General features: G+C 52.5%; 1 protein-coding gene across 6 annotated transcripts in view; it reads right to left on the bottom strand.

Moving 5' to 3' along the window:
- Window positions 1-24,607, bottom strand: part of LOC144935147 (protein sidekick-2-like) — a 477,776-nt gene that overhangs the window by 68,933 nt on the left and 384,236 nt on the right. For all 6 annotated transcript variants that reach the window (XM_078861598.1, XM_078861616.1, XM_078861625.1 and 3 more), the window contains exons 27-36: window positions 23,940-24,144; window positions 22,414-22,512; window positions 19,969-20,163; window positions 19,174-19,375; window positions 16,087-16,190; window positions 14,984-15,054; window positions 14,303-14,462; window positions 12,154-12,210; window positions 10,168-10,269; window positions 7,901-8,016 (exon numbers count right to left, since the gene is read on the bottom strand). In XM_078861598.1, the coding sequence (XP_078717724.1) occupies window positions 7,901-8,016; window positions 10,168-10,269; window positions 12,154-12,210; window positions 14,303-14,462; window positions 14,984-15,054; window positions 16,087-16,190; window positions 19,174-19,375; window positions 19,969-20,163; window positions 22,414-22,512; window positions 23,940-24,144 (1,311 nt within the window). The remainder of the gene's footprint in view (window positions 1-7,900; window positions 8,017-10,167; window positions 10,270-12,153; window positions 12,211-14,302; window positions 14,463-14,983; window positions 15,055-16,086; window positions 16,191-19,173; window positions 19,376-19,968; window positions 20,164-22,413; window positions 22,513-23,939; window positions 24,145-24,607) is intronic.

The following is a 24,607-nucleotide window of genomic DNA, read 5'->3' as shown; positions in this document are numbered from 1 at the left end:
CCTGCGACCGAGCGCCTCTATCCATAAAATAAACACAATCACTGTTTCTGCTTTCAGCGGCCGTAAGATGCGGTGGCATTTTGACGTCGTCGTAAAGTGTGGGGTGGGAGACAAAATCAGATTCGTGCACGTGTATCGTTCATCCGCAAAAAAAAGACAATTCCTTCCGCGGTTTCATTGCGGGGCCGATGAAATTCCCAAACGCGTGAGCGGCAGAGAGAGCTGACGCGATTTAAATAATCCATCCGGATCGCCGCGACCCCCTCTGACCGCGCGGCTTCGCGGTGCCGAGAAAGCGCAGGCAGCGGCGTCCTAAGGCAACGGCGGTGTCGCGGCCCGGCGCAGTCAACCCCCTCGACGCTTAACATTCCGCACAAACTCTTACGCGGCAGCCTCCCATCACTCACGTGAAGGTCATTCATTGGCTAAGCTGGCAAGCTGCGGGCCACACCACGAGCAGTGTGCTTCGGCGCAGAATCTTAATTATACATGCCGCGCGTAATGCGCGTGTTTATATATAGGATGGGCGGTGGCGGCGTACGAAAATGCGAAGAGTCGAATTTGAATAGTCTGCTCGCTCCTTGGCGTTCAACAATGCACGGAACAAGAGTGCACTCATTCAATTACCGGGATTGGCAGACGAGTGATGGATACGGCTTCGCAGTGAGGCCGACGTGAGGTGGTGCGCTCGTCGGTGATGCGTAATCAAAGGCAATCGTTCGCCAGGGGAACCCTCGAGAGAGTCTCAAGGCGCTTCACGCAGGAGGCTCCTGCGGCATTGGGATGTTCGTCCAAATTAAAATTAATGATCCTTCTTGGCCTCTCTATGGGCTGTGATGAAGGTGCCATTGCCCCGAGGCATCAACTATTGTGCACTTTTTTCCGTTTAGGTCAGTGTTGGCGAGGATGAGTTTTTGGTTGTCGTCAATCGTGCCCGTGCACCACTGCTTATGCGGCAGTCAGCAGCATCATGCGAGATGAAACCGGGCAACCTGGAGACACATCAACGTTGCCATCTCCAGGCCACACCTCGCAGCCCCACGTCTACAACACCTGGCAAGCCCTGTTGGTGGTAGTGATCACCCATCCAAGTTCCAACCAGGCTCTGACCTGCTTAGTTTCAAAACTCCGCCAAGAGATTTGGTGCCCCAAGGGTGATTTGGGCCACAAGTATCTCATTCTCAAAACCGCCAAGAACCTGGCAAACCCGGAGTTCGATTCCTCGTCACGGCTAATATCGGTGGTGAGCGAGTGGTACCTGAACTGGTCCTGGGGTAGCCACCTTTTACCCAACCCGCACTCACTGACCAGAGTGGGTGAAGTATGCGCCAAACAAACTAACCCCTCACCGCCACTGCCGTGACCTCCAGCCAGCGGTGGATTGACACAGAGGCCGTGATTTGATTAATTGTGCTCCCGGCGTTGGGGGGAGGGGAGAGGAGGTGGATGGGTGGGTGGGGGTAAGTTTCTGGCCGAGAGAACTTCATCAGCCTGTGGGGGCTCCGCTCGAGGCATTTGATGCTGAACCGAACTGACCTGGAATGAAGACTCGTTAAATCGGCACCGCTGAAAACATTCCCGAGAATGATGTCGCTTGCCCTTCGGTGGGGGGGGGGGGGGGCTTAGCAGGGGGGGGGGGCACGATTACACGCCCGCTAATATGTTAACAGAAGCCACAAACTAATTGTGTTTGTGTTGACGGAGCGGCTCGGCAACACAAAAAAAGCAAAAGGTTATAATCTCTTATTAAGCTGATTGATGGCGGTGATGAGAGCCAATGTCAGCGTTCTCGTCAAGACTCTTTGCGGGGGGATTCGTGAGAGGCGGTGTGGTGTGGGGGTGTGAAAGGGCTTCTCTGTGCATGACGGCATGGTCAACAGCTCACTCGGAGCCCCCCCCTTCCACCCCGACTCCCAGACTCATCATTGTTTATTAACAACAGCTAAGGATGCCGACAGCTTGTGTGCACGCTCGCGCTTCTTAATCTGCTGCCTCTTTCGCAGCGGGAATTATTAAATTCACACCTGAGCTGCGAGGAATTTTAAATGTCCTGCGAGCGTGGGTTTGTAATCGTGTGATCGCATCGCTTTCTCCTCTCTCTCGGTGATGTGCACGTCTTCTTCGAACGCTGGGGAGCCGGACAAGCCCTCTGTACCAGCGTGGACGGCACCCTCGTGTTCACCTTCTGAAGCGCTCGCTCGTCACCGTGGCGTGCGCGATGACAACCACCACCACGTGACTTTTATTTCGTGTTGTGCGCGCTGCATTTAGCGCCACAGCGCGTGGATTCATAGCGTTTGTTTTATTTGTTTGCTGGTGACTGCGTATTTCATATCGGAATCGCCTCCAGTGCTGTTGCTGCTGGCGGCAATAAAAGTTGTTTAAAAGTCAAAAGTCTCTCTATGTCACGGGCCTCCGTTGGGTTGGAGCCTTGAACAGGACACGGGATGTGAGGTCTCTCCCCCTGCCAACGTGGAGTCTGCGAGTCAGGGGGGGTGGCAGAGGTTGCAAACGGGTTTTGATTCCTTACCCGTACCCGGCCGCACCAGAGTCGCAAATGGGTACCCGTACCCGGCCGTACCCGTACATTACCCGTACCCGGCTGGGTACGGGTAGGGTACGGGTATCGGGTACCTGATTGCGACCTCTGGGATGAAGCCATGTTGCAGGCGCGGGTGGGTTGATTCTAGGAACTTGAATTGTGAGAAGAGACAAGACGTTGGGAACTGAGTGACAAACGGTTACTCACCAGTGACTCACGGTCTACCCGTACCCTGCCGCACCAGGGTCGCAAACGGGTACCCGTACCCGTACCCGGCCGCGTACGGGTAGCCGGGTATCGGGTAGGGTACGGGTATCGGGTACCCGGTTGCGACTTCTGGGGGGTGGGGGGGGGGGGGTGCAGCCAGGGTGGGAGTCGTATGTGTCCGGATATCACCAATGAATGCTTATTCAGATTATTTAGATCATGTCGGTGCTATGAATTGTCCACATGATGGGGCCACTTTGTTGAGCTATCATTTGTGGCCAGGTCGATGCTGAAGAATAAGTTATTACCTCAGTGGATGTTTGTCTGGTAGCATGGGGATGGTTAGTGTTATTTGTACGTGTTTGGGTGATGTGTTTACCTTTCTTGCATTTTGCATTCCTATCGTGTTTGCGAGCTGTTTATTGTTGTGACGTTTTTACCCGCTCCTACTGGACAACTGTGAAAAAAGAGCTTCATAGCTTATCGGATTCCTCCTCCCCGTATAAATAAATATTCTGATTCCGAATATTTGCAGTATGGCTACGAGACAGCCACAACATACATCGTGGTATGTTTTGAAATTGGTTCCCTCCCTCCCCCCACCCCCCACTCCCTCTCCCCACCCCCCCCACTCCCTCTCCCCTCCCTTTAAGGTAATGTAAATGCTGATTATGCTGGCGATGGAATATTTCATTTGCAGACACCGCATGAGCTGTAGGCCCAGTGCGCAGTCACTGGCCAGTAGTTACGTAGACTTAACACACTGTAATTGCAGCAGAGCCTAATCAAGCTCAAATATCCAGCAGGCACCGACTTAATAATGCAATAATGTGCTTGCCATGATGCATGTTTGCGTAAAACAGCGAAACGCACGAGGGTTCACTAGTCAAGAAAGATGAAGGGGGGAGTGGGGTGGTGGGTGTGCGCCCCCCTGGAGACACGAACGACTGCAAATACAAAACAGGATCGCTGTGCGCTCATCTGCCTGCTGAGTTTAGGGAAGCAGCCGGTGGGTTCTGAAACTCCCCGAAACAAACTCCCCCCCCCGCCGCCGCCTCGTGAGCCTCGGATGGCTGCCCTCATATATCACAGGCACGCAGATTCCAAAACGACGCCGTCATCGCTTAATATCTGTCTGGCGTTCTTGGGGAGCTGTTAAACCAGTTAAATCATATTAGCTTGTCAAATGCAAGTTCCTCGCAGGCCAGCTGTACTACACAGCAGCCTAATGGAGCGCGCCCGTATAAAGAAAACTACTAGTAATGATGATAATGATAATAATGTGGCGCTGCTTAATGGGCCTGCGCTGCGGCTGCGAAGACTTCGCGAGGGATAAAAGAACGTTGTCCCGACGTTTTTGATAAAACGAGCTCGAACATCGGCAATATCATCGAGGGTTGTTTTTTTGCATCACCATTGAGGCCTGGAGAAACGCAAATTCAAGTTCCGGTTCTCTCCCGCGGATAAATAATGATGGTGCAAAATAATGCTCGTGGCGCCGGAGTACTGGGTAATGACCGAGCGCAATCTGCTCGTTTGTGTGGGCGGGCGGGCGTGCGGGCGAGCGGGTGGGGTGGTGATGGTGGTGGGTTGGGGTGGCAGTTGGGTTGGTTGACAGGGCCCCCTCGGGCATAAACCCGGATCACATTCTGATGCTTTTGATTAATGGCAAAGTTGCCGTCTGCTTCGAAATATTCAGCGCCCTCGCTCGGGGCCAAAGACGGGCTCTGGTTTGACTGTTGCACGTTTGATAAGTGTGATTGTTAAAGGCCAGTGCGCAGATGTGACTGGTTATCCGCGGCAGTGTTGCGCGCGCGCTCGCCATACGGCAAGCACTGCGCCGTTCCACAGCTGGATGATGGAGGTGTCCCCATACACCGCGTCGGTCGTGAAGGTTTGTTTACACCATGCTTCACCGTGCTGGTCAGTGCGCGTTAGTGGGAGGGATGTGAGAGTGGAGGTGGGAGGGATGTGAGAGTGGAGGTGGGAGGGATGTGAGAGTGGAGGTGGGAGGGATGTGAGAGTGGAGGTGGGAGGGATGTGAGAGTGGAGGTGGGAGGGATGTGAGAGTGGAGGTGGGAGGGATGTGAGAGTGGAGGTGGGAGGGATGTGAGAGTGGAGGTGGGAGGGATGTGAGAGTGGAGGTGGGAGGGATGTGAGAGTGGAGGTGGGAGGGATGTGAGAGTGGAGGTGGGAGGGATGTGAGAGTGGAGGTGGGGGGGATGTGAGAGTGGAGGTGGGAGGGATGTGAGAGTGGAGGTGGGAGGGATGTGAGAGTGGAGGTGGGAGGGATGTGAGAGTGGAGGTGGGAGGGAGGAGGTTCGAACCGTAACTGGTGTCAGCCATGGCCAGGAATTGAGTGGTGGAGCGGAGGTGCAGTGGTTAGCGCACCGCACTATGAACCTGAGAGAGGGTGGCGGGCGAGTTTGACTTCCGGCCACGGCTCACATCAGAGGTGAGTGAAATCTGAAACTGCCCTCTGTGCCCCCCTTCACCAACTCACACTGACGAGCATGGTGAAGTATGGCCAAACATAATGGTAGGGTTTTACCCTTTTAACTGGTACAAAACTGACACCTTTATTCAAGGCATCATGTTTGCAATGACCACAACACAAGTAGTCAATAAAGCAAACAAAAAGAAGCAACTCTGATAAGGATAATAATATGCACTGTCCTTGAAGTTGATTGGCCCACACCCGAGACGGCTTTCTTTAGAGCCTAGTCCCCATTGGTGTAGGGCCAGATGACACCAGAAGGCGTACAACTCAAAAATAAAGGTGTCAGTTTTGTACCAGTTAAAAGGGTAAAAACCTACCATTATATTTTGCCACTGGTAAAAGAGATCTCATAGTGTAAATGTTTACCCCGAACTCTCAATACTCTGATATTGCACTGTTTTTGAGTTGTACGCCTTCTGGTGTCATCTGGCCCTACACCAATGGGGACTAGGCTCTAAAGAAAGCCGTCTCGGGTGTGGGCCAATCAACTTCAAGGACAGTGCATATTATTATCCTTATCAGAGTTGCTTCTTTTTGTTTGCTTTATTGACTACTTGTGTTGTGGTCATTGCAAACATGATGCCTTGAATAAAGGTGTCAGTTTTGTACCAGTTAAAAGGGTAAAAACCTACCATTATATTTTGCCACTGGTAAAAGAGATCTCATAGTGTAAATGTTTACCCCGAACTCTCAATACTCTGATATTGCACTGTTTTTGAGTTGTACGCCTTCTGGTGTCATCTGGCCCTACACCAATGGGGACTAGGCTCTAAAGAAAGCCGTCTTGGGTGTGGGCCAATCAACTTCAAGGACAGTGCATATTATTATCCTTATCAGAGTTGCTTCTTTTTGTTTGCTTTATTGACTACTTGTGTTGTGGTCATTGCAAACATGATGCCTTGAATAAAGGTGTCAGTTTTGTACCAGTTAAAAGGGTAAAAACCTACCATTATATTTTGCCACTGGTAAAAGAGATCTCATAGTGTATATGGCCAAACAACTCCGTTGACTGCTACGGTACGAGGAAGCCTTCATTTATCAGTAGATTTTACCAAAGGCTGTGTGCCATTATCATAATGTTATTATTGTTATTGAAGTGCTATGTGGATGGCAACCATGGCACGCGACGTGAACGCACGCGAGAGTACGGATGAAGATGCCGCAACAGGAGGGGATGATCCTAGACGCCACGGTGGCGAGGCGTTAACTACCTCGCCTGGTATTCAGGAGGTCGTCGGTTCGATCCCGACCCTGACGCCTGTACATTTGGAGTTTTCGTGTCTATCCCCCCCGTGTTCGTGTGGATTTTCTCCGGGTCCTCCGGTTGTTTCCCTCCACACGCGTTGAGAGTATTTGGCTGCTATAAATGTCCACATGATAGGCCACTAGGTTGAGCTATCATTTGTGGCCAGGTCGCTTCTGAAAATTATCTATAGAGATCAGTGGGCCTTACCTTAAAAATAAAAAATAGTTTCAATAAAATAAAGTATCATGCCAAAATATTCTGTGCCGCTGTTCACCACTACCACTGGGCCATGCTCATCAGCAGGCTGAGAGATACAGACAGAAGTCCTCCACTATAGCCTTAACAGACTTTTGGGGCAAGTGCTGTTGGCAAGCACTTATGAAGGCCGACACGGCATACGAGGGGGTGGATGGCCAACACCACGTCCAGCCTCCTTTGTCTCCCTAGTGGCGATATTTACACACTGCACCAGGTACTCATTTGAGGCTGAGTCCACCTAGGGGAAGCCTAGGGGGAATCGAACCTGGGCCGCCGTCCGTAGTGCAGGGAGCTAACAGTTACACTAACGCTCCCCACTCGCTCACAGGCGCGCAATCACACAGGCATCTCAAATCACCACACATTTACAGTCCAAGCGACCCCTCCGTGTGAAACACAGGCTGCTGCAGCACACTCAGGATGTACGGCACACACCAAAGCTCCAACCAGGGGTTCATTTCAGCCAGGCTTGTGCCTGTATGTCTGTATGTTGAACTTCTTTCGCACCCGATGTAGCCAATCGTGCTGATCGGAAGTGCCTGTCAGTGACCCAGAAAATATTTCTGCACCCTGCATACCACATCGAGTATACCTGTCACGATGGCTGTGTGGAGGCTCCTAGTCACATGACTACTCCAGTCGACCAGTGACTCAGAAGATACTGAGCGAAAAATAAATTCTGGCATTTCACTGTACACGCAGGCACAGGGTCCGTACACATAGAAACAAAGACAGAGATCCCCCGTATAGCCTACACAGGCTTGTTGGGAAAAGTGCTGTTTGCAAGCACCTCCAAGGGCTGCAATACCGCGTGCACGTTGGGAGTGGTGTGGCCAGCGCCACACCTGGTCGCCTTTGTCCCCCCAGTGTTATTTGCACACCGCACCAGGTACATGTACTCATTTTAAGGCTGAGTCAACCGCAGGGAGGCCCAGGACCAGTTGAGATGTGAGCTGTGGCAGCGCATCAAACTTGTGGCGCCGGGTTCAAAGGGCACTGCGCTAACCACTGCACAATCGCTCCCCATACACACAGAAACACCCACACGCGCAATTATCTGACAGCGGTTTCCAGAGCCTGTGTAAAAAAATAACAAAAACAGGTTTGTTAACACGCACGCCTCCAGACGGAAGCATTAGAGTCTGACCTTGTATCCCAGGATGATTCCATTCTCGGTGTGCAGCGGGGGAATATCCCACGCCACCTCCAGTTGAGTGGAGCTGGCGGCCCGTACCACTACGTTGCGGGGAGGTGCCGATGGCACTGAGGATCGGATTAGCAACAATGATAACGGGGGGGGCAGGTGGGGGGAGAGAAGGAAGAAGAACAATTATGGTTACGACATTTATTTCTCGATTGACGGATGTTATCCAAACACTACGTGGCCCACGTGTGCTCATAATTTGTACGGGTGAGATGTCCTTCCATGGTGCTGCAGAACAACCAAGGAAAGGAAGGAATGGAAGAGGATGGAGGAAGGCCTTTGACCAGCAGCGGATGTTCACTGGGCTGACAACAACAATAACAACAACATCATGCACACGTACAGCCCTTGTTGTTAATCCACTGCTGGATGAGGACTTGCCCATGTCGTGCGGGGGTTATCGGATAATGCTTTACCGGGCTGACCAGTGCGGGTTTGGTAAAATGCGACAAGCGTACACGTGGAAGCATAAGTATGGAATCGTAGTAGAGTACAACAATCGCTTTTGTGGCACCGCCTCCTGCTGTCCGCCGCGCAAACTCACAGCAGCCCATAGCGCCTGGTATGCATTTTGGCAGCCACACAGTATCGACGGGAGTGGATTAAGGGGACTGAGTCTCCCCCCCTCCCCTCCCTCCACCTAAAGGTTCAGCCCCCCCCCCATCTAAATTCTTATATCAACAAGTTTGTTAACATTAACTGTGTGTATGCCCCCCCCCCACCTCCGTCTCTTCAAACAAGGTCACACCACAGACTTGCACGGTGATCAGTCACCCATCAGAGTTGCTATTCTGGAGCACACTCTCCAGGCTCAGGGCCCGATTAGCTTTGCGAGCTCTTGACGGAAGGTGGGCGCGTCCCCGGTGTGATTTGGTCGGAGACGGAAGGCCGAGATGGGCAGCAGGAGCGGTTGACACGTGCCCCCCCTCCCCCCCCCTGCTGTGCGACTTCACCGTGAGAGCGGCGCAACGGGCGCGCCAGAGGAGGGCAAAGAGCGTGGGACGCGGACGCCGCTGTGTTTTTAACTTCTGCGTTAATGCCGCAGCAGCTACGAATAGTTCTAAAACAAACATTCCTTCGGTCATGTTTCCTCTCCCAAAATGGAAACGGGGCAAACCGCACGAGAAAGTGGCCAGACAGCAGCTTTCAAAGAAATAATGTCTGCTGTGTTGTTATCGTTATTACAGCGCCACGGTTCAATTCAGCTCGATGGTAATTTGTCACGAGTGCACAGTGGAATCAGTGATTCCCTTTGAGCTCAGGTGATAGCCACTGGAGTTCCAGGACACTTTTTGCTTAGAATGTTTGGGCTGTTTCCTTCTGCATTGCTCAACAGCGAAGTGGTTTTCCCTCCGTTCAACCAAGTAACTGAAATGACTATTCTGTTCACAGTTCTAAGCCAGATGTGGAAATGATAGATTCCTATGGCAGTTAATGAGAGCAAGTTGTTGTGCTTTTGCAAAATGTAATGAAGAGCAATGTACCGATGTGCCTCGAGAAGAATTATTTTTTTGTTATCAGCGGATATTACCTTGCAAGGATGTACGGATCAGAAACACGGACACTGACAAGGAAAATGGAACTAAAGCTGATCAGTGCGCACAGACGCGCGGAGAGGTGCACGCGTGGACGTACGCTGATAGACCAATACATGGATGTTTAGAGAATGTCTGCAAATCGGAGACGGCATCGATTGTTAAGAAAGTAAAGTGGGCTCGAGGCAGGACACGTCGTCAGCGGAAGGGACGATGACCGACGGACAGAGAATGAGGATGGACATCGAGTGTGTAAACACATTCAAAACTATGACGACCAAACGGCCGCGTGACAGACTTCTTTCGCACCATACTTAGCCAACCGTGCAGGGATTTATACAGGGATATGACAGGGTTAAGGTCAGGGTGAGAGACAACATTATCAAAGGTTCTTGAAAAGTTCAGAAACAGGATAGGCGCAGGGTTATTTGCAGGGTTAGTAACAGTGCTATGGTTATGGCATTGGTAAGTCTTAGACAGGGTAGAGACAGTTAGTGTTAGAGACAGGGTTAGGGAGAGTCAGGGTTAGGGAGAGTTAGGTTTGTATGGTTTGGTTTTAGAGAGGGTTACCATTAGAGAAACTGGAGCTACGGATCTAGGGTCAGAGTCAAGGGTGGTTTGCAGCGACTCCATTGGCACAGCGGCGGTGCCAACGGTGAGGGCACCCGGACGTACCTGCCTCCCCGACGTACACTTCCCGCGGGTACGTCATGGGTCCTTCCCCGGCCGCCGTGTACGCGCTCACGCGCACCTCGTACCGCCGGTACTTGTTGAGTTCTGAGCGCGCATATCACAGGGGGCATCGGGGTGGAGGCACGGGGATATTGGGGAGGTCGATAAAGTGTTACGAGGTTACGGGGACGCGTGGGTGGCACCGGGATAACAGGAACACGGGCGCACATGGGTACGGGCACATGGAGAAATTGGGACATGGGAACGTGGAGACGTGAGACTGTGGGGACATGGGATATGGAGACACAAGGGGCGATGGAGGGATGAGATTATGGGAATGTATGGGAGGGTAAGGGTCACAGGGACATGGGGACACATGGGTCCAGGATTGAGACACAGACGTGGGGACATCAGGACATGAGGTCGTGGGGACGTGCGGTCCCGGGGCAAAGGGGTGTGAGGATGTGAGATGATACTCTTTGGGTCTTTCGGTAAAGTCAGGTAGATAGAAAAATAATAGATCACCACGTTTCGATCGCAACACAGGCAATCGTCTTCAGGTGAGAGAGATATGAGATGATGTGTGGGGGGGGGGGGGGATATGGAAATGTAGGAATAGGGATATAAGGGGACAGGTGAAGAGATGGGTACATGGACAGCATGAGAGCATCAGAGTCCAGGGACAGAGATACAAGGACGCGATAACTTAGGACATGGGGCAACATAGGAAGAGCACAACTCAGCGACTCCAACACGACCTCAGCAAAAATAAAAATGCATTCGCACGGGAAGCTCTGCGCCGAGCAGGGGAGCACCGTTTCCCAGCGGCGCTTGTGACGTGTTTTAACAAACCCGAGCGCAAGCTCATCGTGAATCTCAACACCCGGGAGAGAAGAAAGCGGAAGTCTCCCGACGCGCGCCAGCGGAGACGGTGAAAACAAACCGACCGCGGCAGACGCGTAATATTAAAATGATTAGTTCAACTGTGTGATGTGCTGCTGCTGCGCCGTACTCACTCAGAGGCTCGTGGAACCTCGACAAGAGGGAAGGCAGCAGCCACGCGGTGAGCTGGCACTAACGATTGCACAAGTTCTTTAGTCCTCTTTATGTTCACGTGTTGTTGGTCAAATAATGGGCCTTAACATGTGGGAGGCAATCGGAGCACCTGGCAAAAACTCACATGCGCGAGGGGGCAACACTCTATCCCATACAGATGGAATAGGAGGATTCCACGTTATTTTAGGTATGGCCTTCTCCTGCTGTACCGAGGTGTGGTATCTCGACACCCACGGGGTAGGGAGTTTCCATAAAGATGTTTTGTCGTAAATATAAATGTGTCGTTAAACCCACTGCCACCCGACACAGCAATTACGTAAACAAAACGTGCCAATTAGTTACTACTTCAGGGCACCGGTATGTTAGAGAGTAGACCCACACAATTTACAATTAGGGAGTCTCACAACATTTGTGCAGTGATCCCCCAATCCTTGCTGCCTCCAGAGTGCTGGATTACAGGCGTGCGCCACCACCGCCCGGCTAAAATGAAAACGAGGGTCCCATGTTACGATTCCCAGCCCCCCCGCGATGCTCCCCCCACTCTCTGGAGCCTGTCACCCAGGGTCACCCCCTCCCCCCCAGCCCCAGCCCCCCCCAGCACTGTCTTAGAACTCCCAACACACAGCGCCGGCAGCTCCTGACCCTTCCTAAAGGCACCGTTGTTTAGTTAATTAAATGCCCACGATAATTGGTGTTGCATGTCCCCTGACCCCTGAAGTCTGCCTGCCTGCCTGCCATCACGTCGCCATCCCGGTCTTTCTCTCCACTCCCCTCTCCCTCCCGCGGCCCCCCCCGTCCCCCACCTCCGTGTCCTCGTCGTCGTGAGATTGAAAGGAGCGCGGGGTCAGCGCGTGTGTTTTGACGTCGGGCGCGAATGATGTGCGCTGCGCGTGACCTCTCCCCCCCCCGGGGCGGAGCGATGCGGTCACTCACGCGCGAGCTCGTAGTGTTTCACCGCCGAGTCGTTCACCGTCTTCACTTCGTACTTGCCTTCAGAGGGGGGGGGGGGGGGACAAGAAATACGAAGATGAAGACCCCCCCCCACGTAACAGCTTCGAACGGACTGTCGGGGCGAGTGCAGGAAAGCGAGCACCCACGAAGGCCCGCACGGCACACGAGGGAGGAGGATCGCCAACACCGCGCCTTTGGTCTCCCCGGTGGCGATGTTTGCACACCACACCAAGTCCTCATTTAAGGCTGAGTCGACCTTGGGGAAACCCGGGACAGTTTCAGGTATTCGTGACTGATGTTGCGCCGTGGCGCAGTGTGACACACCACTGGGTCACCACTCCTCACTACTTGAGAGGCAAAGACAAAGATCCCCTCTACTATAGCCTTAACAGACTGTTGGGGCAAGTGCTGTTAGCGAGCACTTATGAAGGCCGGAACGGTACAGGAGGGGGTGGGTGACCAGCACCACGCCCGACCAAGTGGCGATGTTTATACACCACACCAGGTATTCATTTGAGGCTGAGTCGAGCTAGGGAAGGCCCAGGACCGGTTCAAATAATCGTCACTGGTGTTGGCCATGAGCGGGAATCGAACTCGGGTCGCTGGGTTCATAGCGCAGCGCGCTAACCACGACACTACCACTCCCGCACACACACACACACACACTCTCGCGCAGAGCCGAGCGCGCTATTCAAGAGGGTGCCTCGATGTCACGCATAATGCAGTTTGCCAAGGGCTCCTCACCGAGATCTTCCAGCGCGCCCACACAATAAACTTACAGTGTGCTGCCCGGGCCACTGGATGTCAACACCTGTGACCGACACGGCATTTGGGAGGCCTTTTCTCAGCCGTGGGTTCACAAAGGGCAGTGAAATAAATATAAAATTAATTTAGTTACGGGACCTCAGGCCACAGCGATATCTCCGTGTGAGAGAATGTGATGGTGTCTCAGCGTGACTCTGCGCCGGGTCCTTCTGTCAATCCACTGCTGGATAAGGGCTTCCCCACGCCACGAAAGTCGTGCACGGGTTATGTAGTCGATACTTTGCCGTGCTGGTTCGTGCGGGTTGGCGGAGGCGGAGGGCACAGACGTTGGGAGCATAATACAATACGACGATACAGATTCCCAGGTGTTTGAGGTCACTTCGGCCGTAGCATCGGGCTGGGATGGGGGGGGGGTGCTGGAGGGGGTTGAGCCCCCTCCTGGTGTAGCCTCAGCCCCCTTTTAAATTCTTACAGTCAGGTAAGAAGAAATGTTGGCACAATATTTAACACCCGTGGCAATTAGGTAGGGGGCATCACCGTAGCCTCACCTCATGTCCACATGGGCTGAGAGCGAGAGCTGAGCGTGTATAGTTACTCATTGTGTATACACATGAGTTCAAGCGTCACCCTATATCTCCTGACTCCCTATTGTGCCTATAATTTAAGTTTGAAATTGTCCTGCGATCAGTCTAAAAATAACCTGCCCGAGTTAATGCCCGCAGGGAATTAAATATTACATTTTGATTCAACGTTGATTTACGCTTGGTGCGTAGTTGTAGGTTCGTCACGTGTCACACGGCTGTTTTCATTGTTTTATATTGTATTCACTTAATCGCTGTATTATTATTATTTGCCTTGCTTTTTCCACTACGGTGACAGGAGTAACTCTTTGCAAGTGAGTACTCGTCAAAGGTCGTTTGAGTTCTCACCGGGGTTAAACAAGGTAAACTCGGAAGCTCAATCTGTTTGGTTTTTGACGTTCGTTTAAACTTGAAAGCTTAACACCGGGCGGCCGTGTCATGGCCCCCCTGCCCCCCCCACCGCCCGCCTACGCTTAAACACGAGGCCACGCTCGCTTGCCACCGTGGGGATATCCAGCCGGTTACGGCTGTGCAAATCGCGAGGCAGCCGCTCCGCCGGATCCCTCGAAGCGGATCTGAAAACTGTGAGCATCTTGGCAGCCTCTGCTGCTCGTTGCCCCGCTCGATAATAAAAAAAATAAAAAAATAGTAAACATTAGCATGCGGGATCGGGCTCCGTATTAATTTTCCATAATTGCCCCAGAGCATTTCTTCAGAGGCAGAGGCTTTATGGGGGGGGGGGGAACCACACGCATAAAAGGGGTCGAAGGGTTAAAGTGAGTTACCAAGTAACTGCGCCTGTATGGGGGATGGGTTGCCAGGGGCGGCGGTGATGTAGGGTACGGAGTAACCCCCGGCGATGACCCTTGACCCCTCCAGCGGCAGCTCGCGGTAGAGGATGCGGTAGCCCAGCAACACTCCGTTCACCGACTCTTCCATCGGAGGCTGTCGCGAGGCATGGAAAAATGTATCGGGAGGGGGGGAGGGGGGGAAGCGGGGGGGGGGGGGAGATGGGGGTCGGGGGTAGGCAGAGGAAGCAGGGTTAGGTTGAGGGGTTGGGCGACGGTTACATTTGTGTGAACGTTTAAAAAAACACTTTTTTTTCATGAGGGCTGTCGCAGATATTACGGACACGAATGTGGTTGAATGGGTAAGAGGCAAGAGGAGGGGGGGAAAGCAGGAGGCAGATTTGTCATAACCCCTCATAAACTTGCTTTGCACACCAGCTTCTGGAAAGCAATAGGGTTTTGGTTACATGCAATTTGTTCGCGTGTTAAGCAAGGCCAGCTGTAAGGAGCCGATAAGCTACTTATTGACGTCCCGTTATCTCGCAGTAAGCAAACCTGTCCCCGCCTAAAAAAAGAAAAAACCCGCTAACCCTTTAAATTGCAATGAGATGGGTCATGTGACACGGGAAAGCCGCGCCACTGGGCAAGCGGGGCGAACGTGGGACCGCGAGAACTCACCTCCCATTGGACGAGCACCGAGGAGGGCGTGTGGGGCATGACGGAGAGGATGCTGGGAGCCTTGTCCGGAGCTTCTCGGTGAAAAGAGAGGGGAGAGCGACGGTGCCGAGGGCGGAGGGATGTAGGGAGAGGAGAGGGGAGGGGGGAGATGGAAGAGAGGGGAGAGGAGAGGGAGACAGAGCCGGGAAGGAGAGGAGCGGAGGGGTGCAGGCGACGAGGTTGGGAGATAAAGAGAGCGCGGCAGATCGCAGCAGTTGATTATTACTTTTTATCTTTCAGAAAGTAAATTAAAAAGGCGTGAAGTTTAACAATGATTTTTATTCCGCATCAAACAGCCCCAATCGTTCTCTGCCGTGCAATTTGAATTGTGCCCAGAATGGATGAATCATCCGGTCCTAATCACCAGCCGGTCGAAACGGTTTTCTTCAAGCAGTAATTTATTTATTCTATTCTATTACTCCGAGATCTCGTAATCACAAACCCAAATCTCCCGTCTCCCCGTGCATCACCGCAGCATTGCCCCCGCAGCGCCCCCCCCCCCCCCAACATCCACACTGTCCCTTACACCCTCCCCCCCCCCCGACCGCTGTCTACCCTGCGTTGCTACCTCAAAGTCCAGGTTTTTTTTTGTCAGCTGCGTAATAACACGCCACTCAAGCCAAATGCATTCGTGGGTAGTTCTCCCCTTTTCCAGAAGTCTGAGATAGTCTTCGTCGACTTGCTTTGATATGTTAATGGAGTTTCATTTACAGAGCCCCCATCTAGTGGTGGCATAAGACAAATTATGCAAAAGTTAAGCCCCCCCCCCCAAAAATAGCTCAAGGGGCCCTGTATAAAAGGGGTGCAATAAATAGATCCTACAAAACACAAACGCTCGTAATTAACTTAATAATTTTACATGATTGTGATAAAACATCAGTGGCGTAGCTTATCCAGCATGTAATGTCTCCAATCAAGTGAAGCACCCACACTCATCTGTTTAGGGGCTCCCAATCGGGTGGCACCACCAGTACCAACATCGCTTCAATAAATCCATCTCCCAGGAAAAAATGTACCCCCCACTTCCACCGCCATCACCCAAACACACGCACGCACGCACGCACCGGCTTGCAGCGTCGTCACAGCTTCCGACTCCTCGCTCCACTCGCTTTCGCCCACATCGTTCCTTGCTGCCACGCGGAACTTGTACGTGGTGAATGGCTTCAGCCTGGGAGAGAGTGGGTGGTGGTGGTGGCGGCAGTGTGCACGAGGAGGTTAGAGGTCAGGAGTGGTGCTTGGCATCAAGCACATGCTTCGGGTCCCCAAAGAGCTCAAGCGGCCTCGGATTCACGGGGAAATTGGGGCGAACCAAAAGTTGTCAGCTGGAATTTCAAATCCGAGTAAATGTAAATAAAACCAATTTATGTGGTTCTCTCATCTGTCTACGTCTCTATCGCTTGTCAATAGCTTGTCTGACTTATCGCGTGGTGTTTATAAATCAAACTCATTTCTGTTTGCCCCCTCCCCTGCAATGGAGGCTAGCCCCACCACTGGTTAGAGGTTTTAAACAATTTTTGAAGAGTCCTTTTATGTGTCTGTATGTGTGTATCATCATACACACGCACATTTTATCAGCCGAGTCCAGCCGAAAATTAGGCTAAACTAAGCACTCCCTACCAAATGGGATAAAGTGCCGCAATTTTTTCTTCTCTTCTTCTGGATTTCCCTTGAGAGTGAGTGAGTGTACAGTAAGTTTCACATTTATCTTGTGAATTCACAATGCAGAGTTCCACTTTTTGGAAGCATGAAAAAGCACATTATATACAAAAAGAGAATACTGTGTATGTCTCTTCACTGCTGGATCTTTGAAGAAGTTCCACATTTTTTTTACACAATTTTGTGAAGTTCAAATTAAGGGCAATATTTCCCCTTGGTTCCACTAATTGACAAGGGAATGCGAACCAAGGATGGGGGGGGGGGAGTCCAGATTTAAATGGGAGGGGGGGGGGGAAGTTGTTCTGGGCCTAAAATTCCTGGGGGCCGCTTGAAACGAAAATACTTAATTATTTAAAACTATGATTTGTTTGATCAGATTATCATATTAATTGAAATAATATCAATACTAACTTCATTAATTGCCGCTTTTATTCGGTTATTTTAATATCATTGTCTAGTTCCCCCCCCCCCCCACCCCCAGTTAATGTAGCAAGGTATAAATAATATGCTGTAATATAATAAAAAAATATATTAAATTATTCATGCGTTTGAATAGTTTTTGAATGGATTAGTATGCGCTGGGACTGCGTGCGTGTCTGCATTACACCATGCCCGCGTGCGAGGTGTGAAAGTCAAACTTGCGATAATTTAATTATTTATTGCATATATCTTTTTTCTTACCTCTTTTAAGCACAATGGGAATTTTGCACGGTTTATACGGTATTGTGCATCTAGCCATTGCTAATGGCATAACATTGATTGTAAAATTCGCACGGTTATTTGCTTGCGTTTGAGTGCGTCTCGGCATCGAGAGTTGGGGATTTCGTGTGCGTGTGTGTGTGCGTGTGTGCGTGCGTGTGTTTAATTCGTAGTTTAGTGGTGGTTAATTGAAGGTGGAGGGGTTACCAGCCCCTCGCACCCGTCCAGAGCCCCCATTTAGCCACTGTGGTGGCCACAGACGCCATGAGGGGAGAGGCCAATGGGCATTGCCCCCCCCCCACAGCACTGCCCACGACGGTTGGAAACATTTAGGCTGGCCTGCCTACGATCCATCCTGGGTTTAACCAGGCTGGATTGTGTGAGGAGCTCACAAGTCCTTGAAAGATCTGGGCAAAGTCCCATCAGTGAGCTCCTCCGGCAGGCAAGGCTGCGTTGGCTGGGTCATGTAGCCCGCATGCCCAGCCACCGCATGCCTAAACAGCTTTTGTTCGGCCGGATCGAGGGGGCTAAACGGGCGCGGCACGGGCTAGAGAAGAGATGGAGTGATGTGGTACAGGAGGACGTGGAGCTGAGTGGACTTGCCGATGACTGGTACCAGCGGTGTCAAGATCGGCCTCAGTGGAGGAGGCTCGTGAAGGACGCTACTGGGCAGTTGGAGGCAGTCGCCCTCCAACAACAACGGAGGGCGGAGGAGCGACGCTCACACCAACGAGCGGAGCGCCGGGTGGCTAAAGCACAGCGAGTTGGTACAGTAGGGGGCACAGGTGGTGCATCAGCCAGTCATCTCGGTCATCTCGGTCAGTCGACCCGTGGCACCTGGGTTTGCCCCGTGACCTCCTGCCAGCGGGCGTTCGACACTTCACGTGGCCTCAAGGTGCACATGGCCTGGCACAAGCGTCGTGGTGACGTCACCGCCACTTAGTGGCGAATGGTGGTTGTTGTTGTTGTTGCGTGCGTGTGTGTGTGCGAGTGTGTGTGCGTGTGTGCGTGGCTGTGTGTAAATGAGCAGCCTGGTGCGATGTCTAAACATCGCCACGAGGGAGACAAAGGTGGCCGGGCATGCCGCTGGCCACCGACCCCCAATCGTCTGTTCAGGCTATACGGGGGGATTTTTGTCGTGGGTTGTGTCTTCATGTGTACGGGGCGAGGAGAAGTTGGGAGTGAGGGTCTTTTCTGATCTGGCATCCTGGGGGCAGAGACAGCTACATATGGCCCAGTTGTCTCCCTGTTGGACTGTTTACACTGTCAGCTTACCTGGACTTCGATTAACCTTTTGGCTACTTATTACACAGCCTCTTTGTTTTTCTAAGCTCCTGCTTATTTCTCTGCCCGTGTACCGTTGGTCTCTTTCTGTGTGCATTTTTACTCATGATCCTTCCATTACGTGCTCAAAATAGCTCGCACGCATGCTACATTGGCTGTGATGGCCCCCCAGCTCTGGACCTCCGTACTGGTCCGCCATCCCCCCCCCCCCCACCTGCGGTTGTGGAACTCCATACCTTTAGAGATCACGCTTTCAGATAGGGTTCACATCTTCAAATCCCTTCTAAAAACCTATCTCCATTAAAAAGTTTTTTTTTTTCTAATTAGTTCTGTTCCTCTTTGGCCTTTCTTTAATATCTACTTTTCGTGTGTGGCGCCTTGAGACTTTTTTGTGTGAAAGGCGTCCTATAAGTGCAATTCATTATCTAGCTTGGGGGAAGGGGGGGGGGCATCAGGGAGGGGGGGATTAAGGGGGGGGGGGGGGGTGGGGAGGGCAGCAAGGGGAATCTCACCCATCCATGGTGTAGGCGGTGAGGTTCGGGGGGGCCCACGGCGCCAGCGTCTCCCAGACGCCCCCGGGCAGGGCTCGAGCCTGTATGGTGTAGGCGCGCAGCGGCGAGACGCGATCGCGCCGCACGCTCCAGCGCAGGGTCACGCTGTGCGAGCCCACGCCCGACTGGTGCACGGACGGCTGGCTCGGGCTCTCCGGGGCGTCTACGCGGGAGAAGCGAACGGGGCCAGTTCAGCGGCGGTGGTGGTCGGTGCCGGCGGACCGGGAGGCGCGCCGGCGACGGGCGCATACGTGCACGCGTGTCACGTGTGTCGTATGATGTACGTGCCGGGCCGCGTGCGTGCGTTTCCGTGGGGCTGTGTGCGTGCACGTTTGGCATTTATGTGTGCGTCCATACGAGTGCCGGGTGCTGTGTGTCATCATTGCCGCAAAGGAGGCAAAGGTGCACAGGCATGGTGCTGGCTACCCAAACCCCCCACGTAGTTTCTCGCGAACAGCACTTGCCCCAACAGTCTGTCAAAGGCGATACGGGGGATCTTTGTTTGTGTAGTGTGTGTGCCCATGTATTGTGCGTCTATGTGTCCCATGTGTTCTGTATCAGTATGCATGCATGTGTGTGTCCATGTGCCAGTTTGCATCCATGTGTCTCTACGTCCCATATAAAAAATATGATATATACATATATCATATATATACACACACACGCGTCCTTGCATCTGCGCATCATTGTGCTGCGTGCCATTGTGTGCTTGCATGCTTCGCGTGCTCCGCATGTGACCGTCAAGGCAGGGCTGACCTCTGCCCTCCGTGGTGATGACCAGCACCTCGGAGGGCTCTCCCCAGCCCCGGCTCGTGCGAGCCGTCACCCGGAAGCGGTACCCCGCGTTGGGCAGCAGCTCCCCCGCGTAGAACTGCCGCGTGTCCGGGGTCACCTCCGCCACCGACGCCGCGTTCTGATTGGTCGAATCCAGCCAGAACATCATCTTGTAACCTTGGGGTTCGGATGATTCACACGGGCGGACAGACGGACGGACGGGCAGGCAGGCAGACGAGAGGGCAAAGCAGCAACGTGAAAATCCCCAAATCATTTACATCTTCATCAAGAGCAGTCGATCGTCAAGGTATCCTCCAGTGGCAGCTGTCAGCTGTTTCACAGGTGACACCTGACCTCCAAGGTCTACTTATAGAGCACTCCACCATCTGGCTTTGGATCTTCCTCTTATTATACAGGCAACACCGCCCTTTAAAGACCACTTTTACAATCTCATTACCACCATGGTCTGGCTTTAGGCTTTCCCCTTGGTCACCTACCTCTGCGTGTCGCTCCAGTGTCTGCTCTCGGTAAGCTGCCCTCCTCCACCTTGGACATGCAACATTACCAGATCCTTTTGTCTGATGAAGTCTACAGTGCTTTCCCACTAACGTTCTACATGGACGAAAACATCATCAATCGTTACCCGCAACCTCGCGATTAGCACGGTTGGCGACATGCGCTGCAAAATAATTTTAACATCCGTACACACATCATCGTTTTGTGATCATCATCATCCTCATCCGTGGCCAACCCACAGTTGGATGAGATGGACTCTCCGCCGTTGCCACCATCAGCCCCGCTGCGTGGTCGCGTTTCCAGCTGACGGTGTTTTTTGTTGCAAAGTATAGATGTCTCCTTCTATACATTATTTACCTGCTCCTCCTTTGACGGTGGCAATCAGGGCGGTGGGTGCTGTGGAGAATGTTAACCGCGGGATAACTCGCTCGGGGTGTTGTTTTACATCGGGCCGGGGCATGGCAGTGGCAACAAGGCAAACAAAAACACATTTCTTTACCCCTGATTTGGCAAAGTCCTCGAAAATCCTTGAGTGCGAATCGAACGGGCCAGCGCAATTTAAATCAAGGGCTCTGTGCGAGTGGGTGTTTTGTGTGCTTTTATTTTTTATTTTAGAGTCGGGTTGAATAGAATGTGCGCGCAATCTCAAACAGTCCCCGCTTTGGTTTTCGTGGACGTGCTTTACAGCTCTCCCATGTGTCTTCGGGTGGGGAGGGGGGGGGGGCTTTGAGGGCTGCTGTGCAATCTAAAATCTCTCTCTCTCTCGCTATGCGTAGCTTTAGATAGACAAGCGATTGTATTGCGGGCAAGAACAACAAGATGATAAGGTTTCTAAAATACAGTCAAATTGTCCAGAGCCATTCATTGCCTTCCAAGGCAGCAGTGTTTAGCTTGCAAAGACCCATCCAGGGATTTCAACATGGAGAGGGCAGCCAACCAGCATGTGTGAATTACATAGTGATCCATTGAAGTGTATAGTCACACCTTGACTCATATAGTAGACCGGCAGAGATACCTATAGGTTAACATAGAGAGCGATAGACTCAACACAGACAGATAAACTCAAACATAGACTCACACTGAAGGCACAAAGACCCACACAGAGCCCCAGAGACTCACATACATATATCCATCCAGTGGAGTAATAATTATAATAATTATAAAAGTACATGTGGTATTCCTGCCATACTCATTACACACAGGCTATCATGAAGGCGCTGTGTTTATGCCTTGTAAGCTTTACAGAATATTTACAACTTGAGTCAACTGCAGAACCGGCTGAGGAGTCATGATGAATTGTGGACAATAACCGGCGATGAATTTTCGGTAGATGTGGCTGTACAACGCGACGGGTGGCCGAGTGATCGAGTGGCTGAGTGAGTGGCTCAGTGAGTGGTGAGGGTGTGGGTAGGTGAGTAGATGGGCCAGACAGCGCTGACCTGCTGGATATGTGTCTCGGTGTCTCGGCGCATGGGGAAATCTGATCGCCACAAGTCCACAGCAGCAGCATCGTAATTGTCATCATCATTCCCCCATGTAATTGTGTAAGTTGAACTCCTTTCGCACCGTACGTAGCCAACCGTGCTAATCGGAGGTGCGGGGGAAGGACAACAAACTAAACACAAAAAGCAGTTGTAAAGAAATTAGTTTTCAATCGAGATTATTTAAAAGTGCCTAGCTCCAGTGGCTTCCTATTATCGGAAGGAAGAGCGTTCCAGACGGCCGCTAGAAGAGTACCTGAAAGCGCGCGACGCTGTCGCCATCTTTCTTTGACGATTAGCCAAAGGCCCCTGCAGCTGCACATTGGGCAGTCCGGATGACGCGGTGGAGCGCCCTGCTGCACCCATCTCGACGAGAGTGCATTGCATTGTCACCCATCCGAGCAGAGATGGCGGGTGGGGGGTGTCTCACCGAGGATGAGGCCGTTTGGCTCGGTGGGAGGCTGCCAGGACAGGCGAGCGGACGTGAGGTGGACTTCTGGGAAGTGGAGTCCGAACGGAGGACCCGGAACTGCAAAAGCGGACGTAGACACACGTACGTGCTTATGTGTGTTACGCGCGTGCGCGCACACAGGCATACATGTACAAATACACAAACACAAAGATCCTTTGTATAGCCGTGTATGCATGTATGTTGAATTTCTTTCGCACCGTACATAGCCAACCATGCTAATCAGAGGGGGGGGGAAGGACAAAAAACAGCCTTAAGAGACTGTTGGGGAAAGTTCTGTTAGCGAGCACCTATGAAGGCTGGAACGATACGCGAGGGGGTGGGGGTGGCCAGCAACACGCCCGGACGCCTTTGTCTCCCCAGAGGTGATGGTTACACACAGCACCGGGCTCTCAACCAGGGGAGGCCCATGACTGGTTCAAATATTCGCCATTGTTTTGGTTGCGAGTGGTAATCAAGATCGAATCGCTGGGTTTGTAGCGCAGTGCGCTAGCCACGATACTACCACTCCCACGGATATACATGCAGACACACACACAGATGTACAATATGCACAGACGTACACACAGACATGAACACAGAAACAGACGCACATGCATACACAGGCACGTGCGCACACAGACAAAGGCAAGCATGGATAAGCATGCACGCACGGACACACACAGACACGCTGGCACGCAGATGCTGAAGCGTGAATTATTTACGATTTTTTTTTTTATCAGCATGAATATTTGAACACAATGTCTTTCAAACCCATTCGAGTGGGAGACTGCAAAGAACAATATCTATAAGAAAATTAAACAAACACAATTGCACACCTTGAAATTCCAACTCAATTTCAATTCAAGTGCACACAATTTACTAAAATGTAAGCTCCAGAGAGAAAATTAATGCCCGAGCAAATTAATGCCAGCATCTCACTTTTTATTTGTAGTCTCATAGAGAGGAAGACACAAAACAACAAAGGGGGAGGGGGGGGGGAGTGGCGGCACAGTGATTAGCAACACTGTGCTTTGAACCTGATAACTCCGGGTTTGATTCCTGCTCACGGTGAATATTTAGTGCCGGGTGATATCTGAACCGAGCTCGCAGGATGGCTCGCGAAGCATCGTACCACCACTCCTCACACACACACAAGAAGATCGCCCATATAGCCTTTAACAGACTATAGGAGCAAGTGCTGTTAGCGAGCACCAATGAAGGCCCGAACGGCACACGAGGGGGGTGCGGTGGCCAGTGCCACGCCCGGCTGATGTTAACACATGGCACCAGGGGCACATTTGAGGCCGTGTCGATCTTGGCGGAGGTCCATGACCTGGCCCAGATATCCATCACCGACGTTGACTGTTCACGGGAACCGAACGTGCACACGCGGTGCACGCATGTACGCACATGGACCCACGTGCACGGGAGACACGGCTAGGGCGTCGAATGACGATCTGTGGCTTGGTGGTGGCGGAGCGTGCGGGGTGCGCGTGCGAACGTACTCGTCTCGAGGGTGCGGGCATTCGCAGCCGGCGCGGAGAGGGCTCCCTCTCCGGTGCGCGTGAACGCCAGCACGTGCACCTCGTACTGCGTGAAGCGGCGCAGGCCCGAGAGCATCGTGCTCCGAGCGCGGTCCCCGTCCACTGCTCGCCGCGAGAAGCCAACGCCGACGGGGGCGCCGGCCGTATCCCCGGACCGGTACAGCACCTGCGGAGCAGGGCCCGGTTAGCGCAGGGGCTGCAGCGCCGGCACTCGGTTTTTTTAAGGCCCCCCCCCCCCCAGAGGTCGCAACCGGGTACCCGATACCCGTACCCTACCCGATACCTGGCTACCCGTACCCGGCCGGGTACAGGTAGCCGTTTGCGACCCTGGTGAAGCCGGGTACGGGTACGGGTAGACCGTGAGTCACTGGTGAGTAACTGTTTGTCACTCATTTCCCAACGTCTTGTCTCTTCTCACAATTCAAGTTCCTAGAATCAACCCACCCACGCCTGCAACATGGCTTCATCCCAGAGGTCGCAATCAGGTACCCGATACCCGTACCCTACCCGTACCTGGCCGGGTATCCGGCCGGGTACGGGTAGGGTACGGGTACGGCCGGGTACGGGTACCCGTTTGCGACCCTGGTGCGGCCGGGTACGGGTAAGGAATCGAAACGCGTTTGCGACCT

The sequence above is a fragment of the Lampetra fluviatilis genome, chromosome 1, assembly GCF_964198595.1.
Source record: "Lampetra fluviatilis chromosome 1, kcLamFluv1.1, whole genome shotgun sequence".
NCBI classification, from domain to species: Eukaryota; Metazoa; Chordata; class Hyperoartia; order Petromyzontiformes; family Petromyzontidae; genus Lampetra; species Lampetra fluviatilis.
This window is presented reverse-complemented; position numbering and strand designations above follow the sequence as displayed.